The sequence below is a fragment of the Sceloporus undulatus genome, chromosome 2 (assembly GCF_019175285.1).
Source record: "Sceloporus undulatus isolate JIND9_A2432 ecotype Alabama chromosome 2, SceUnd_v1.1, whole genome shotgun sequence".
NCBI classification, from domain to species: domain Eukaryota; kingdom Metazoa; phylum Chordata; class Lepidosauria; order Squamata; family Phrynosomatidae; genus Sceloporus; species Sceloporus undulatus.
In genome coordinates this window covers 264,829,475-264,844,655 of record NC_056523.1, presented here as the reverse complement: position 1 = coordinate 264,844,655, position 15,181 = coordinate 264,829,475, and the positions used below count along the sequence as shown (strand labels likewise).

General features: G+C 37.8%; 2 protein-coding genes across 4 annotated transcripts in view; both read left to right on the top strand.

Annotated features, from left to right (window-relative positions):
• HSD17B4 (hydroxysteroid 17-beta dehydrogenase 4) overlaps positions 1 to 15,181 on the top strand; it is an 86,652-nt gene that overhangs the window by 19,412 nt on the left and 52,059 nt on the right. For 2 of the 3 annotated variants that reach the window (XM_042448674.1, XM_042448673.1), the window contains exons 4-11: positions 2,234 to 2,293; positions 4,744 to 4,765; positions 4,866 to 4,912; positions 5,055 to 5,139; positions 7,904 to 8,091; positions 8,774 to 8,865; positions 9,852 to 9,876; positions 11,265 to 11,393. In XM_042448674.1, coding sequence (XP_042304608.1) covers positions 2,234 to 2,293; positions 4,744 to 4,765; positions 4,866 to 4,912; positions 5,055 to 5,139; positions 7,904 to 8,091; positions 8,774 to 8,865; positions 9,852 to 9,876; positions 11,265 to 11,393 — 648 coding nt within the window. Of the gene's footprint in view, positions 1 to 2,233; positions 2,294 to 3,570; positions 3,681 to 4,743; positions 4,766 to 4,865; positions 4,913 to 5,054; positions 5,140 to 7,903; positions 8,092 to 8,773; positions 8,866 to 9,851; positions 9,877 to 11,264; positions 11,394 to 15,181 lie in introns of those variants that run through there. The other variant, XM_042448675.1, reaches the window with a different exon arrangement.
• Positions 874 to 1,282, top strand: LOC121921113 (fatty acid-binding protein 5-like). Its single transcript, XM_042448676.1, is given in 2 exon segments — positions 874 to 1,191; positions 1,193 to 1,282. Coding segments are annotated over 2 exon segments (408 nt in total).

Sequence of the window (15,181 nt, the reverse complement as noted above, 5' to 3'; positions counted from 1 at the left end):
AGCTAAAAAGGCCAGTGCAATTTTAAGCTGCATCAATAAAAGTATAGTGTCTGGATCAAGGAAAGTAGTAGTGCCTCTCTATTCTGCTTTAGTCAGGGCCCACCTAGAATATTGTGTCCTGTTCTGGACACCACAATTCAAAAAGGACATTGAGAAAATGGAGCGTGTCCAAAGGAGGGTGACTAAAATGGTCAAGGGTCTGGAAACCATGCCCTATGAGGATCGTCTTAGGGAGCTGGGTATGTTTAGTCTGGAGAAGAGAAGATTAAGAGGTGATATGATAGTCCTATTAAAATCTTTGAAGGGGTGTCATATTGAGGAGGTAACAAGCTTGTTTTCTGCTGCTCTAAAAATCAGGACCCAGAACAATGGATGCAAGCTACAGGAAAAGGACATTAGGAGGAACTTCTTGACAGTAAGGGCTGTTGGACAGTGGAACACACTCCCTTGGAATGTAGTGGAGTCTCTTTCCTGAGAGGTCCTTAAACAGAAGCTGGATGGCCATCTGTCTGGGATGCTTAGATTGTGATTTCCTGCATGGCAGAGGGTTGGCCTGGATTACTCTTGTGGTCGCTTCCAACTCTATGATTCCGATCTAAAGGAATTTATTACTTGTTTGGCTTTGAAGGTATTTATTTTAGGAGAAGCATAGAACACAGAAAACATTTGATGCTTTCAGAAGAGAAAATTCCAGGGCACTATACATTCATACAGTGGACATTTTAGCCTCACTTTTCGTTCCATGCCTTGTATAGTCCTATGTGTAGCTACACCCATGTGTATTATTTTACTTGAAAGTCTCCAGGAGAGACCAAGGGGTCCTCCTCCTCAACCTGCTGGGCTTCCTCTGCTGCTCCAACCCAGGCACCAGCCATGGCCAACCCAGACGCCTTCCTAGGCAATTGGCGCCTCATCTCCAGTGAATGCTTCGACGAGTACATGAAGACACTGGGTGTGAGCATACCCATGAGGATGCTGGGAGGCATGGCTAAGCCAGATATCACCATCAGCAGGGAAAGAGATAAATATATGGTGAAAACAGAAAGCACTTTCAAGACATCAGAGTTCAGCTTCAAACTGGGAGAGAAGTTTGGAGAAGATACGATAGATGGCCGGAAAACTCAGACTCTTATCACCTTAGATTATAACAATGTATTGACCCAGCACCAGCAATGGGATGGCAAAGAGACCCACAATAACAAGCAAGATAGTCGATGGAAAACTTGTTGTGGAATGTGTAATGAATGGTGTCAAATGTACCCAGGTGTACCAGAAAGTATGAAGACACTGGCTTCCATTTTGAATTCGGACATACAGTTCAGTTCCAGGAACAAAACTAGTCAATACTTCATATTTCCCATTCCTTTCTCCCTTCCATCCTACTTTTTAAAAAGCATTTTTGGGAAATCAGTACTGTATACAATTAAATTTGAGTTCTTGGTGTACCTACTAAAACTATTAAAGCTGAGAATTTCAATAATAATAATAATAATAATAATAATAATAATAATAATAAGTAGTAGTAGTAGTCTCCAGGAGAGACATTTTCCCCTTTAAATGGATCAAATGCTCCCTTGTGTGACTGAACATAAAAATACATCTTTTTTCAAAACCAGTAGTCACTTTCAGTTTTGTTTTGTGCATTTTTTGTAGTCTGTGCAGCTCCTGAAGGGTCCCAAGGTCACACAATTGGTGCCCACTGCAGTTGCTCAGCAAAATTCTAAAGAGCAGCATATATACAATGGCTTTGGTTCAAAATACCACATGCCATGTACTGCACACTCAATGAAGCTTTCCTCCCCTCTTCCTGCTGTAGTAAGTTTTAAGTGAGAGTCAGGGGACCTTTCTGGAAGAGGGGAAATTCCATTCACATAAGGAGCATGTTGGATCCAAGCCATTTTTCTCTTTTTGCCCAGACTATCCCCTTGATCCATAGCTATATGCTTGTGTGATTCATCTTTCAAGTAATCACAAATACACATGGAAGGAATCTTGTAACTGCAGTAGTTGCAGTTCTACGAATTGTACTGTCTGGATCCATAATTAGCCTGTACCCCTCTATTTCGTATCCTCCCTCCCTCTCATCAGTATGTCATCTCCATTTAGTAGTCCAGTACTCATTATTATTATTATTATTATTATTATTATTATTATTATTATTATTATTATTATCCTTTATTTATAAAGCGCTGTAAATACATTCATACATTCTTCTCTTTCACTTTTTCTATAGATTCAGTGGAAGCTGGTGAGAAGCTTGTTCAAACAGCGCTGGATGCATTTGGGAGGATAGGTATGGGTTCAAGATCGTGTGGTTTAATGCAGAGTAGGGTGTTTAATGTAACATAGAGTAGACTTGGATGTTTGAGGACTCCTGTGTTGGTTAGACTGTCACTTAGTCCATTAAAAAAAGTTAATGTCTGGAAGTTAATGTCTTGTCACAGAAAATGACTTTGGGAGCTGGGGATGTTTAGCCTGGAGAAGAGAAGGTTAAGAGGTGATATGATAGCCCTGTTTAAATACTTGAAGGGATGTCACATTGAGGAGGGAGCTAGCTTGTTTTCTGCTGCTCCAGAGACTAGGACCCGGAGCAATGGATGCAAGCTATAGGAAAGGAGATTCCACCTGACAGTAAGGGCTGTTCGACAGTGGAACACACTCCCTCGGAGTGTAGTGGAGTCTCCTACCTTAGAGGTCTTTAAACAGAGGCTAGATGGCCATCTGTCGGGGATGCTTTGACTGAGATTTCCTGCATTGCAGGGGGTTGAACTGGATGGCCCTTGTAGTCTCTTTCAACTCTATGATTCTATGAAGGACTAGCTTTATTTAGATTATTTAATGATTAAATGCCTTTGTGAAATAAAAACCTGCAAATCAGTAAATGCTGCAGTGAGCAAGAGATTTTTACAAATTGCTCTTCCCCACAGTATATTGGTTGTTAATAATATTTTACATTTGAAGTAATTCTGTGAAGAAAGAAATACATTTAACATAGACTTACATAAGGCACACAAGATTCAAAAGGGACAGTGGGATCAGAATGAGAGAATACGTTTTCCCCACCAAACGAATCTGTTTCAGTCTATTTAATTTATTTCAGTTGCAACTGTATCTTCTTGCTAATTGTAAAATGGCAGATAATTTTATGTGTATCAACACATAGCAGATGTGCCTAACTGTCTGAAATTAATAAATGGTGCACAAAATTATCAATAAAGGAAATAATTACATTGAAAACAACCATGTATAAAAGCCAACATTTAGCTTCAGATAATGTTCTAGCCAACCTTTTTCTTGCATCTTAATTCTTTAAAATGTTGGATTAACCAATGTTAAGTCACGGATGTTTGTAAAGTAATTATGGAAAAGTTTAAAGTGTATGATTTATAGTGTGAATGGAAATATCAATTCCCAAAATGACAACAGTCAATTTGTTTTAAAATTAGGCCAGAATTGTATGGGATCCTTACTTGGGGACTGGTTTGTGTTTCAAGATTTTGTGGCATCATGTTGTGTGCTTCCTTCTCCCTGATTCTAGCAGCCAATGATGTAGACCAGGGATGGGGAAAATGTGGTTATCAGGTATTCTTGGACTGCAGCTCCCACAGTCCCTCATCCCTGGCAGAGGATGATGAGGATTGCTGTCCAACATCAAATGGAAATCAAATATTTGCTCTCAGGTGATGCTGATTATATTATTTGTGGAACAATTTTATCCAGAGGGATAGCAGCAAACTTCTAAGAATCTTACAGCACCTTAACAATTAACAAATTTATTATGGCAGTATCAACAGCTCCATTGATAAAGCTACAACCACGCTGAGCAATGAACTTCAGTTACAATAAAAAAGTATTGATGTACAATAAAAGTATCCTCTTTGTCCAAGTGACATGAGTCTCCTGCCCAGGGAGTTTCTCTCAGAACAAGAGACTAAGGTGATAATAGCATAGGTAGAAACTCTAAGCTATGCCCATACATAAGACATTATGGATCAATTTCTCAGCAAGGTATCTTTTTCATATACCAACAGCTTGACACTTTGAGGCTAAGTAGCTGGTGACCTGAGCCTTGGACTTCATGTAGTAGCAAATGGTTAGCATAGCATGCATCAAAATGTCCTTGTCCTTTGTTTTAGAATTATTACTTCATATCAGTGACAGTGCACCTGCATTAGGACGAGACTGTTATGCCAGTTATGTACTGTTCTATAAAGTGAGCAACATACATGCACTACATTTGCCAAGGTTTTCATAAGTATTAAATGTGTTTCAAATGAAAATGTTCCTTTCATTCTGCCAATCCATTCCTGCAGTGATTCAAAAATTCAGTCTGTGCACTGAGGCCAGAGAACCTTTCAGCTTTTGAGAAGTAAAATTTTTATTCCTGAAGTGTGTGTTTTCTCAGTGTCACAGGAAAATACTGTGAGACATTACTTATAACAATAATAAATGTAGTGATATTTTGAAGCCATCCATAACTGGATAGTAACAGAAGGATGTTCTGGGTTTCAAAACATCACCATGTTTTCATTTATGGGTGGCTTGAGTATGTCATTATGTTTGTTCTTCTGAAAAGAAATTTTCTAAGCACTGAACTGGCCTGGCCAGCTTTAGTAAACATTTAATTAAGTGTAAATAATACAACAATAAATAGACATTATCAGGCATGCCCAAACTAGGAGTGTGTGTACATATGTGTGTTTGTACATAAAAAAAACAATTTTGTTTACTTTTATTTTGCAGATATCCTGATCAATAATGCTGGGTAAGTAGATCAGAACATGAAGTTGTTTTTAACCCACAGTTCCATTATTCTATTACCCTTTTCACTTCATGATTATTTTCCTTCCTTTTCTTCCATTTAGGATACTCAGGGACCGTTCATTCACTAGGATCAGTGATGAAGACTGGGGTGAGTTGATAAAATAAAGTCCAGGGTTTGTTTGTTTATTTTTTAAAAAAAATAGAAATAGCTAAATTGCATTTGCAAACTTCACATATGTACCGTAATCCTTCAAGTCACATATGTATTCAACTCCTCAAATTCTTTCTAGATATTATTCACAAAGTTCATTTGAAGGGCTCCTTCCTGGTAACCCGAGCTGCATGGAATCACATGAAAAACCAGAAATTTGGAAGGTAAATGGATTTGGCTGGTTACTGAATATCTTTTAGATAGATGTAAGATTATGTCAAAATTAGTAAAAGGAAAAGTACTTTTTAGTTATACAGTCGTCCCTCCTGATTCACAGACTTGGAGTATGTGGTCTCACTCATTCGCGGACAGCAAGTGGGGAGAGAAAAAATGGTTGTGTGCCCAAGGTGTGCACACGGCGGCGCACACAGGAACATGCTTCCATTCAAACCAGTGGCGATTCCACTAGTGGCATTTTTCTGGATTTGCAGGTGGGGTGGGGTGGGCGGAATGGATACCACAAGAATTGGGAGGGACAAATGTACTGCATTAATATCTGTTTTTCAATAAAGCTTTCAGAACTTTTATGTAATATTATTTGAAAATTTGCGTGTCTTTTATTTCTTTTTACAAAACCTAACATGGTTTGCTATTGTCAGACAATTATGAAATGTTGTCCTAAAAGAACAATAATAATTTCTAACAAAAATAATTCTACTAATAATACTAATCAAATTTCATATAACATGTTCAAGTGTTCAGATTGCTTTACATGCTTTATCTTGTTGTAATCATTGCACCAACCCTGTAATGCGCAACTGGGCAAATTATGACCCTGAGCACCACACCAGGAAATGGAAATACAAAAAACATCAAGACAGGAAGTGTTTTGATGAAAGATGGAAGACACTGTGACCTTTTGAGGTGGGGTCTTCAGGAGTGGAAAACTCTCCCCCCAGATTTCAGTGTGAGAGCCATTAAGAAGTTCCATTAGGAGCTGGGAGCTTTAATTTTCCCACTCATGAGGTAAAGTTTAGATTGTATTAAACAACACATTTTATTAGTTAAGACATTTCCATACTGCTTTAATTTCAAAAATTCCAAAGTGGGTTCATTTATTTATTTATGTTCTTCAGCTACAAAGTCTCTCAGAGCAGTTTACAGATTGTTAATTACCATATATACTCATCTATAAGTCTAAAAATTAATGTCCAAAAATTGACACCAAAATTCTAGGTTGACTTATTTACGGGTCAGTATGGTAATATGATAGCAGCTCTTTCAGATTTCCCCATGCAATTTCTCTCTGTCCTGAGCCAAGCAAATAGAGTCCTTAGTGATTGACTGATTGCTGTTTGTTTAACAGTCCCTCTCCCACCCTTGCGTGCTTTGCTGTCTCGGGAGTGAAGGCTGAAACACTGAAGCCTCCTATTGATTGCTGCTTCCCTCTTGCCATTCGCATACACACACTGAAGAAACCTCCCAAGTTTTACATTCATCCTATCCATGGGTCATGTCAAAATCTATAATTTTGGCCTTAAAATTTGCCCTCATCTTATAAATGAGATTGACTATAGTTGAGTATATACAGTAGATAATTTTCTCACCACAGGCTTACAATCTAAAAAGGCATGGCACAGAAGGGGATGGGAATGAGGAAGGGGATCAAGTCTCTCTCTCTCTCTCTGAGGCCAGTTGGAATGGAGGGAGGGTCCTCTGTCACTGTTTAGCAATATTGCAGTGGTAAAATACACAAAATAATCCGTAAGATGTAATAATAAAAAAGTGATAAAACAAAAAAGCAATAAAATATTTCCCTAAATATTGCATGGGGTAGGAGGGAATTAAGGCTGCATGAAAGTGACATGTCCAAGACCAACTGGTGAGTTTGTGCTAGAGGCCAAGAACTGACGAATAACTTGCTGATTTGTATCTCCTTTCTCTTACCATTAACACTTCACTAATTTTCCACAACTCTCAGAATGTGCTGTCAAAAAAGCCTGCTTAAAATAAACCCTAAACATATTTCAAAATATCTGCAAAATTGGCCATAGTACATCTCTCCTATGTTTTGCAGTGTCTCTGGCAACTATAAACCGGGGGTCTCTTCTGGTTTAAAAACCAAGCATCCATATACCCTTAACTCTTAGCCTATTTTCAATATGCTTTCAGAAAAAAAGGAGTTTCTTCTCATTCTGCCACATTTCTGTCATTGCCTATATCCGGTCAGTTATCTGATATGGCACTTCTTAAAAAACAGCATAATCTACATCATGTAAGAGTTAAAATATTTGCCATAAATTTATGCTGCTGCTCTGTTTTCAGGTGACTTTGTTTATTAATTCACTTGTGATGCCTCCCATGTTCTTTTACGCTACCTTGATTTCAACTCAATGTGTGTGTGTATATATAAATTGTTCTAGCAATTTAAATTTTGAATTGTTTTGAGAAAATTCAAGAAATTTTCTCCCAGGATTTTTTTTTGCTGCCCTCACCACAGTCTTAAATATTTTTATTTGGAAGTAAGTCCCTCTGGCTTCAGTGGGGCTTACTTCCCTGGCAGGTGTCCATACTTTTGCAGACTAAGTGACTGTGCGTATCTAGGTCATATGCAACTGTTGTCCATAGAATTAGGATTATCATGTAGATAACGTTCTGAGTATATCCCTTAATCATGACCACTTTAGTTTGAACCCACTCTCAGGATGAATAAGAGAGATATGTGGAACAAAATACTCTCTAATGATGGGCCACTTACTGGCACTTCCATATCTTGCTGAATGATCTGGTTGCCTCTTACTGATTAAGTCTGTAAATCACTTTTCCAGGTGTAGGAAAAAGTAACCGGTAATGCTTTTAGCTTACTGTTCCTTCTCATAGTAGAGTTCATTTTAGTTGCTTTTGCTGACGCATTCTCCTTATACCACCTTTTAAAACTTTTATTATCATGCTATTTTAACTCATGGATTCATTGTTTTTTCTTCCAAGAATAATTATGACTTCTTCAGGTGCTGGGATATATGGAAACTTTGGTCAGGCAAATTACAGTGCTGCCAAGCTTGGTCTTTTGGGTCTTGCGAACACCCTTGCAGTCGAAGGCAAGAAGTACAACATCCATTGTAACACCATTGCTCCTACTGCGGGATCCAGGCTTACTCAGACTATTATGCCACAAGGTAAGTAATTTTAAGTACTGTTAGTAAACTGGCAGATTTATTATGGTGAAATTGCTCTGCTGCTGCTTTGCATCTGAATTGTCTTTTCCCCCTTTTTTTGAGTGAGCCTTGTATCTGGACTTTAAATCACTGGAAATAAATGTTTTAGGAGTGGAAAGTAAAGTGCTGTCCTTTCCTGTCTTCCCTTAAGCTAGTAGCACCATCTCTCATAATACCATCTGCCATTAGCAAATGAAAATTAATATAATGTATCCCTATACTATATATCAGTGTACCACATTTATTTTCCCCATTTGTCCCATCTTCTAAGTACAGTGCGCCCATGTCATGTGCGCCCATACACGGCTTTCAGCATACACTGAAAACTGCGACTGGAAGAGGGAATGGTGCATATGCCCATGGTGCACTTGCTGTGCCGCAGGCATGAGCCTGATTGTTTTCAATGGGTCTCCACCGTACGTGGTATTTACCTTATGCAGGGGTGGTGGTGGTCCAGAACGGATCCCCCACATAAGGCAAGGGCGCACTGTAATGTATGGTTTCCCAAGCAAAAAATCTGAACAAATGCTATTACATAACTTTCAGCTTCTTACTTGATTTCTTTGTATATTATTCCTCCTGTTCTAGAGTGTATAAAATCTACATTTATGGTATATGATATTTTAAATTCAATCTTTCCTAGATATGCTGGATGCTTTTAAGCCAGAATATGTGTCTCCTCTGGTCCTTTGGCTTTGTCATGAAAGTTGTCAAGAGAATAGCGGATTGTTTGAGGTAATTCCCATGTGTTGCCTTTTCCTGGGTGTGACCCACATTGCAATTCATCACACTTTTCCCTATTTTCATGTTTGTACTCAAAAACAACAGTGATTTTGAATGCTGTTGTTAAGCCATAAAAATGTGGGGCTTCTTAACCTGAAACAGATGGGCAGAAACAGCTGTTTTCTCCATGGATTCTTTCATAATGATGAGACAGACAAGCATTTACAGCTATAGCATTACATTGAAATAGTTAGAATTTCCCAACTGTGTTTCAGTAATAAACATAGCATAGTCCTTAGACAGGTAGGGTATGATGACAGAAATCCAGAATGGTCCAAAGCAGTATATTGATAGATGGAGCCCCAACTATTTTCTCGTTAATCCTTGAAAAGGGGGGGGGGAGGGTTGGTTGCACTCTGGATATATAAATTATCTGTTATATGTCATTGGTTATCATCACTATCCCATGTTCTAATTTTGATTCATTTTGATGAGTGCCATCGTTTGTATAGCCAAAGTGGCAAGAACCATTCACAAGACAGAGGTATCAGCAGATTACCAATAATCTTAGAGTGTACAGTAATTTATATTTTATTTTTAAAAAGACTAGAAAATGACCTGAGTTGTGAATTTGCAAACCAAGATCTGAATATGTAGATTGTCCACAGAATAATGATGACATTGAGAAAAAAAGCTGAAAAATTAGTGGGAAGAAAAATTAAAAATACAGCTATCAGCTTTGGATGTGGTATAACATCCAAGTTTGTTTCATAACAGTAACCATGATTTTCCATTTTTCATAGAATATCAGATATGGTTAAATAGGGGCTTCCTAACTGGATTATTCTCACAATAAAAGGAGGAATAACAAAGAGTTGTGGACCCAGGCAAAAGGTTCAGGTGTAATGAGCCAAAATATGAAACTATTTTCTCCTGTACCTAATTATAAAGGAATTTCAAATATTACCACTTACTGATTTTTGAATTTCATATTGCAGGTTGGAGCTGGATGGATTGGAAAATGTAAGTGCATTAAACTGAAAACTTTAAATAATAGTTTTTAAAATATGGATTGTTCCAATATGTATGTGTCTTGCTTGTTCTTTTAAATTGATATATGTTTTTAAACTAATGATTGTATTTTAACTGATGTTGTATATTTGTTGGTCTGTTGTTGTTCCCCACCTCAATCCATGAAGAGAGGTGGGTAATAATAATAATAATAATAATAATAATAATAATAATAGTTGTTGTTGTTGTTGTTGTTGTTATTATTATTATTATTTCCTCCCCAATACTGCAGTTTTAACATATAAATAAAATGTTCCATATTATTTGGTCACTATTTTTTAAAAGTACAGTAGCCCCTCCGTTTTCACAGAGGATCCGTTCCGGACATCCCTGCGAAAACGAAAAATCACCAATATTCATGTCCCATTGGCTTGAATGGCAGCACACACCCGGGGGAACATTGTGGGTGTGTGCCCCATTTTGTCCCCTCTATTTACCTCCCGCAAACAGGCAAGGGACACGGACTCCAAGTCTGTGAAAACGGAGGGGCATCTGTATTTTATGATAGTTCTATTCAACTATATAAAAGAAACGGTTTAGTTTCCTCTCAGCAGTAGCACACTATTGTTATTATAAGAAATTGACTGCCACAGTTGGACTCCAGTGCCATATTGTGTGACTGTGCTCAGTTATTGCATAAAACATTTCTGTAGAGTTTGCATCTGAGCATTCTTCACAAGCGTTTTATGATTATTCTGTTGTATAAGGGCTTGAGTTTTTCCATCATTGAATGCAAGCCACTACAGCAGGTTGGGTAAGTTTGAGGTTCAGATGCACTTTTTTTTTTAACCCCCTGGGATCATCCACAGGCTGCAGCCTCTGCAAACGCGTTTGTAATGGTTTTCTTTGTGGCTTTCCACAGAATAAGTTGGTTTTTATACGTTTTTTTCATTTGGGTTGGGGATTTGTGGTGGAGGTTGCTGGCAAGACTCTGGGTTTACAAAAACAGGTGGATGGGCCTGGATGCTGCCTGTGAGCCACATGTTGTTTACCTCTGCAATAGAGGTTTGTGAACTTCAATTGGATGTTATTTGAAATTAAGAGAGGCATGCATTCCTTTTTGCATCATTTGTCAGTTCTTACTATTTTCATTATTTACACCTTTTTTACATTTCTTAGATTGGTTTTATTGTAGAGCTCTAGCTAAATGGTGGGTTATTAATATTTTAATAAATAAAATAAAAAATATTTTGGAAATCAACAGGCAGAAATAACCCGGAATCTAGTTTTTGTGGATAATCTGGTATTTCACAACATCAAATAGAAAAAATTCTGCATATTCTTAGTGGCTACTATTTTTAATTCTTGATTAATATTTTTTCTTAATGCTGCTTGTTTAGTACGCTGGGAACGATCCCTGGGAGCCATTGTCAGACAGAAGAACCATCCAATGACACCGGAGGCTGTACGAAATAAATGGGAGAAGATCTGTGACTTTGATACTGCAAACCACCCTCGGACTATCCAGGGTACAGACAACTTTAAATTCATGACACTTTCTGTAATCTTATCCTCATCTTTCCAAAGAAGGAAAAATGTCCTTGTTTGTATTTTATTCTTTGAAAAGTAATCAACCAGAGTGTTATGGTACATGAATCACATTGCAGTCCTCATAGTGTTAGGCCTTATAATACTGTGTATGAGAAAAGAATGCTTAACTCTCTTCTCTAGGAGTGCCTTAGTTTGTTTAAACCATGTAGTAGTTCATGTTTTCTGAAGAACAGCAGTAGTCTGGCAGTAATGTTCTTGTACTGAACTAATTGCATGTATGAATTAAAAGATACAGCTGTGTTAGTCTGTAGACTCAGTACGTAGTCTACTGAAAGAAAGAAATTGGCAGCATGAGTTTTCGTAGACGTCTATAGCAATAGCAATAGTAAGTACATTTCTATACCGCTTATCAGTGCACTTAAGCAGTTTACAAAGTGTAAGCTAATTGCCCCCAACAAGCTGGGTACTCATTTTAGCGATCTCGGAAGGATGCAAGCCTGAATCAAGCTTGAGCCTTGGCTGGTATTGAACTCGCAACCTTATGATTTGTGAGTGAGTGGCTGCAGTACAGGCATTTAACCACTGCATCATCAGGGCTCCTCAGATACATTTAATTGCATGTATTGTATTGAAATAGAATGAATACTTTTTGACTTGGGAGTAGGTACGTCAAAAGATCCCTCCCCCATTTTTTTTAAAATTAAAATTTGAACACTTGACTTGATGGGTCACTGTCTCTGTCAAAGTCCAGAACGCTGTGTTTGTTAAAGGATATCCAAAGTACAGTGGTACCCCGGGATACGAATTGATCGCGTTACGAAATTTCCGGGATACGAAAAAAATAGATAGGAAAAAACTGTTCTGGGTTACGATGTTTTTTTCGGGTTACGAATTTTTTTTTCGGCGCGGCTAGCGGCTTTCCAGCGCTAGCCGCTAGCCTTTTCGGGTTGCGAAATTACTCGGGTTACGAATGGAGCCGCGGAACGAATTAATTTCGTAACCCGAGGGACTACTGTATACTCATTTCAAGAGCAAGACATTTTTGATTATGTGACTAGAAATAATGTTAAGTAGTCTTCTAATGGATCAGATCTAGGATAGCCAAATTTAAGAATTCATCCTAACTCTGGATTATGCTTGGAATTGGGAACAAGATGGTCTAAATTATGTACTAGTGATAGACTAATAGTTACTTTTAAATGAAGTTCAAACCACAAAACCTGGTCCAAAATAAGCAGGCTTTGTATCACTTTTACAGTCTTGAGAAATGAGACTGGTGCACATAGGCTAATTGCTGGAGGGGTGGAAGAGAGAATATACCAATAACCCAATATTATACTGTTCGGTTATTGCCCCTTTTCTTTGTCCCCAATCCCACCATTATACCCTGTTGGATGACAGTGTAATTCCTTCATAAAGCATCTGTATTTGCCCCATATTGATTTCTTAAAATATAAGATGGCAACTGAGGTACTGCCTCCTTTTTCTCCACCTTAGCAGAGCTAGTCTGACTCGTGACTCCCATTTGAGAATCTGCCAAAGATTATTGTTATCTAGTTTATCTAATACTACGGTATTAACTGCTTGTAAATATGATGTATGCTAAGTACCTTTAACATTTTGATACGATAAACTCCAGCTACGAGATCTGATACACAGAATAGCTAGTTCTTTCTTCATATAGATTGTTTTGATGCACATGGACACACATAAACACACACAATGTATGCATACATTGTATATTTACAGTATATATATTGCTTGTTGAAAGTTACGACTGTATTTTAACATATCAATAAGAATACAGTTTTCTGGGTACACTGTACCTTATATTTTCTGCTTGGTCAAGAATTCAGCTGTAGGCTCTTTGCAGCATGGCTATGGTTTAGACAGGAAAGCCTTTGATAAATCTCTCATCTGAGAGAATTAGCAAAAGAGGCTGGGAAAATGCCTCACATATCTGACACACTAATTCATTTAATTTTTCAGTATAATAACATTAGAAAGTTTCCCTTGGTAAGAGAGCCCCTCTCCTTAATGCCTCAAGGCACTGAACTGTTAAGTAAGGAAAACTAATTAGAATATTCACATTAAAAATGAAAGCTGTGTTACTTTCTATCTGCGAGTTCAAGCTGTCCCAAAAGATTTCATTACAAACTATTACCAGCATTAATGTAAGTAATTTAATGCTGTGAAAAGCTATTATATACTAAACCATCATATATAATTATCCAAAAATACCAATTAGTGTAAGCACTTACCTATCATTTGCAAGGGTAACCTAGAATTAGAACTGTAAAGTATGGCTCAAAATGGTGTGTGGATATTTAGAGTCAGATTGTGTGGTCTGGGGTTCATTTGCTGTATATTAACAAGCACAGGAATTTGGGCTATATCATTTTCAAAAGTGATTTCTTTCTCTTTAATGACCTGACCTAAATTGGACTTGATATGAATTAAATTGGACTTAAACCTTAGCAATGAAAATAATAGTGTTTTGTTTTCTTGCTATAGAATTACAACATCTTTCTCCAAAATATTATTAACGAAGATAGCCATAAATGCTCCATTACTGTGTATATAATACTTCATTTGTACTGAATTTCATTTGTCACAGAATGAAAGAAAAGAAAAGAAAAGAAAAGAAAGGGTCCCAAGGTGTCTTGAAGAATAAGAAATGTACTGTGATGCATAGGTTTCTGAATAGTGCAGGGATCCTGCATGGATAGAGGCTGCTTCCTGCTGCGAAGAGTTGTTCTCTTCATATATGGGACATAGTCAACAGTGATGGCAAAGCAGGACAGAGAACATGTCCTCGCCCTTTCACAATAGTCTTTTAGAAAGCTAGAGGAAGATCTGTCAGCCCAGTCTTGTGTTAGGCTAGAACATGGGCAAAAATGGTGGTCTCCAGATGTTTTTAGACTACAACTGCTGTAATGCCTTACCTTCATTGTGCTGGCTAGGGCTTATGAAAGCTGCAGACAATTTGAAAGGACTGCACCTGAATTGAGAAGGTCATGCTGCTCTCTTTAATTCATCACTGTCAAGAATAATCACAGTGCAAGAAAACTTACTGCTCACTGGAGCTGGAGGAATTCTTGAGGCAGAGTAGCAAGAGAGAAACTGCTGGGGAGCAAGTGCTGCCAATCAGAAAGCCAATCTTTGGTCTAAATTCCATCCTTTTGTTGTTGTGAAGATCCATACTATTGGTCTGCAGTTTCACAAGGTGGAGCGGGATGGGAAGCAGTGTCTCACAAGGAACTAAATAAAACAATAACATCCAAAATCCACAAAACAGTGATACCTTTAGCAAGACAAACAGAATATACAAAATACATGTTGCAAGCTTTCACTGGTTTCTTCATTAAGGTGTTAAAAATTTTACAGGAGGAAAAGAAATCATGACAGTGTTTGTCATAGGCCTGCATTTTGTCAAGGTATTGTAGCTGTTCTCAGTTAAGGTGGTATGAAGGATATTTGGCAAGCGAGCCCCTCCTCCTGACCATGTGGGTACTCAGGAAATAAAATTTAAATTCCATTACCGACACAAAAAGGTACTTCTCTTGAGATCCAAGCTGCCTCAGTCCTTTGTGAAGCTACAAGCTCCTTTATTAGGCAGCACTCTTCTCCAGCACCCCATCTCAAATGAGTTTATTTTCTTTCTGTCAGCTTTCTTCACTGTCCAGCTCTCATATCTGTATATGATGATGGGGAATATAATAGCTAGATGATTCTAACTTAAGTAGTCAGTTGTATATCTTTATAC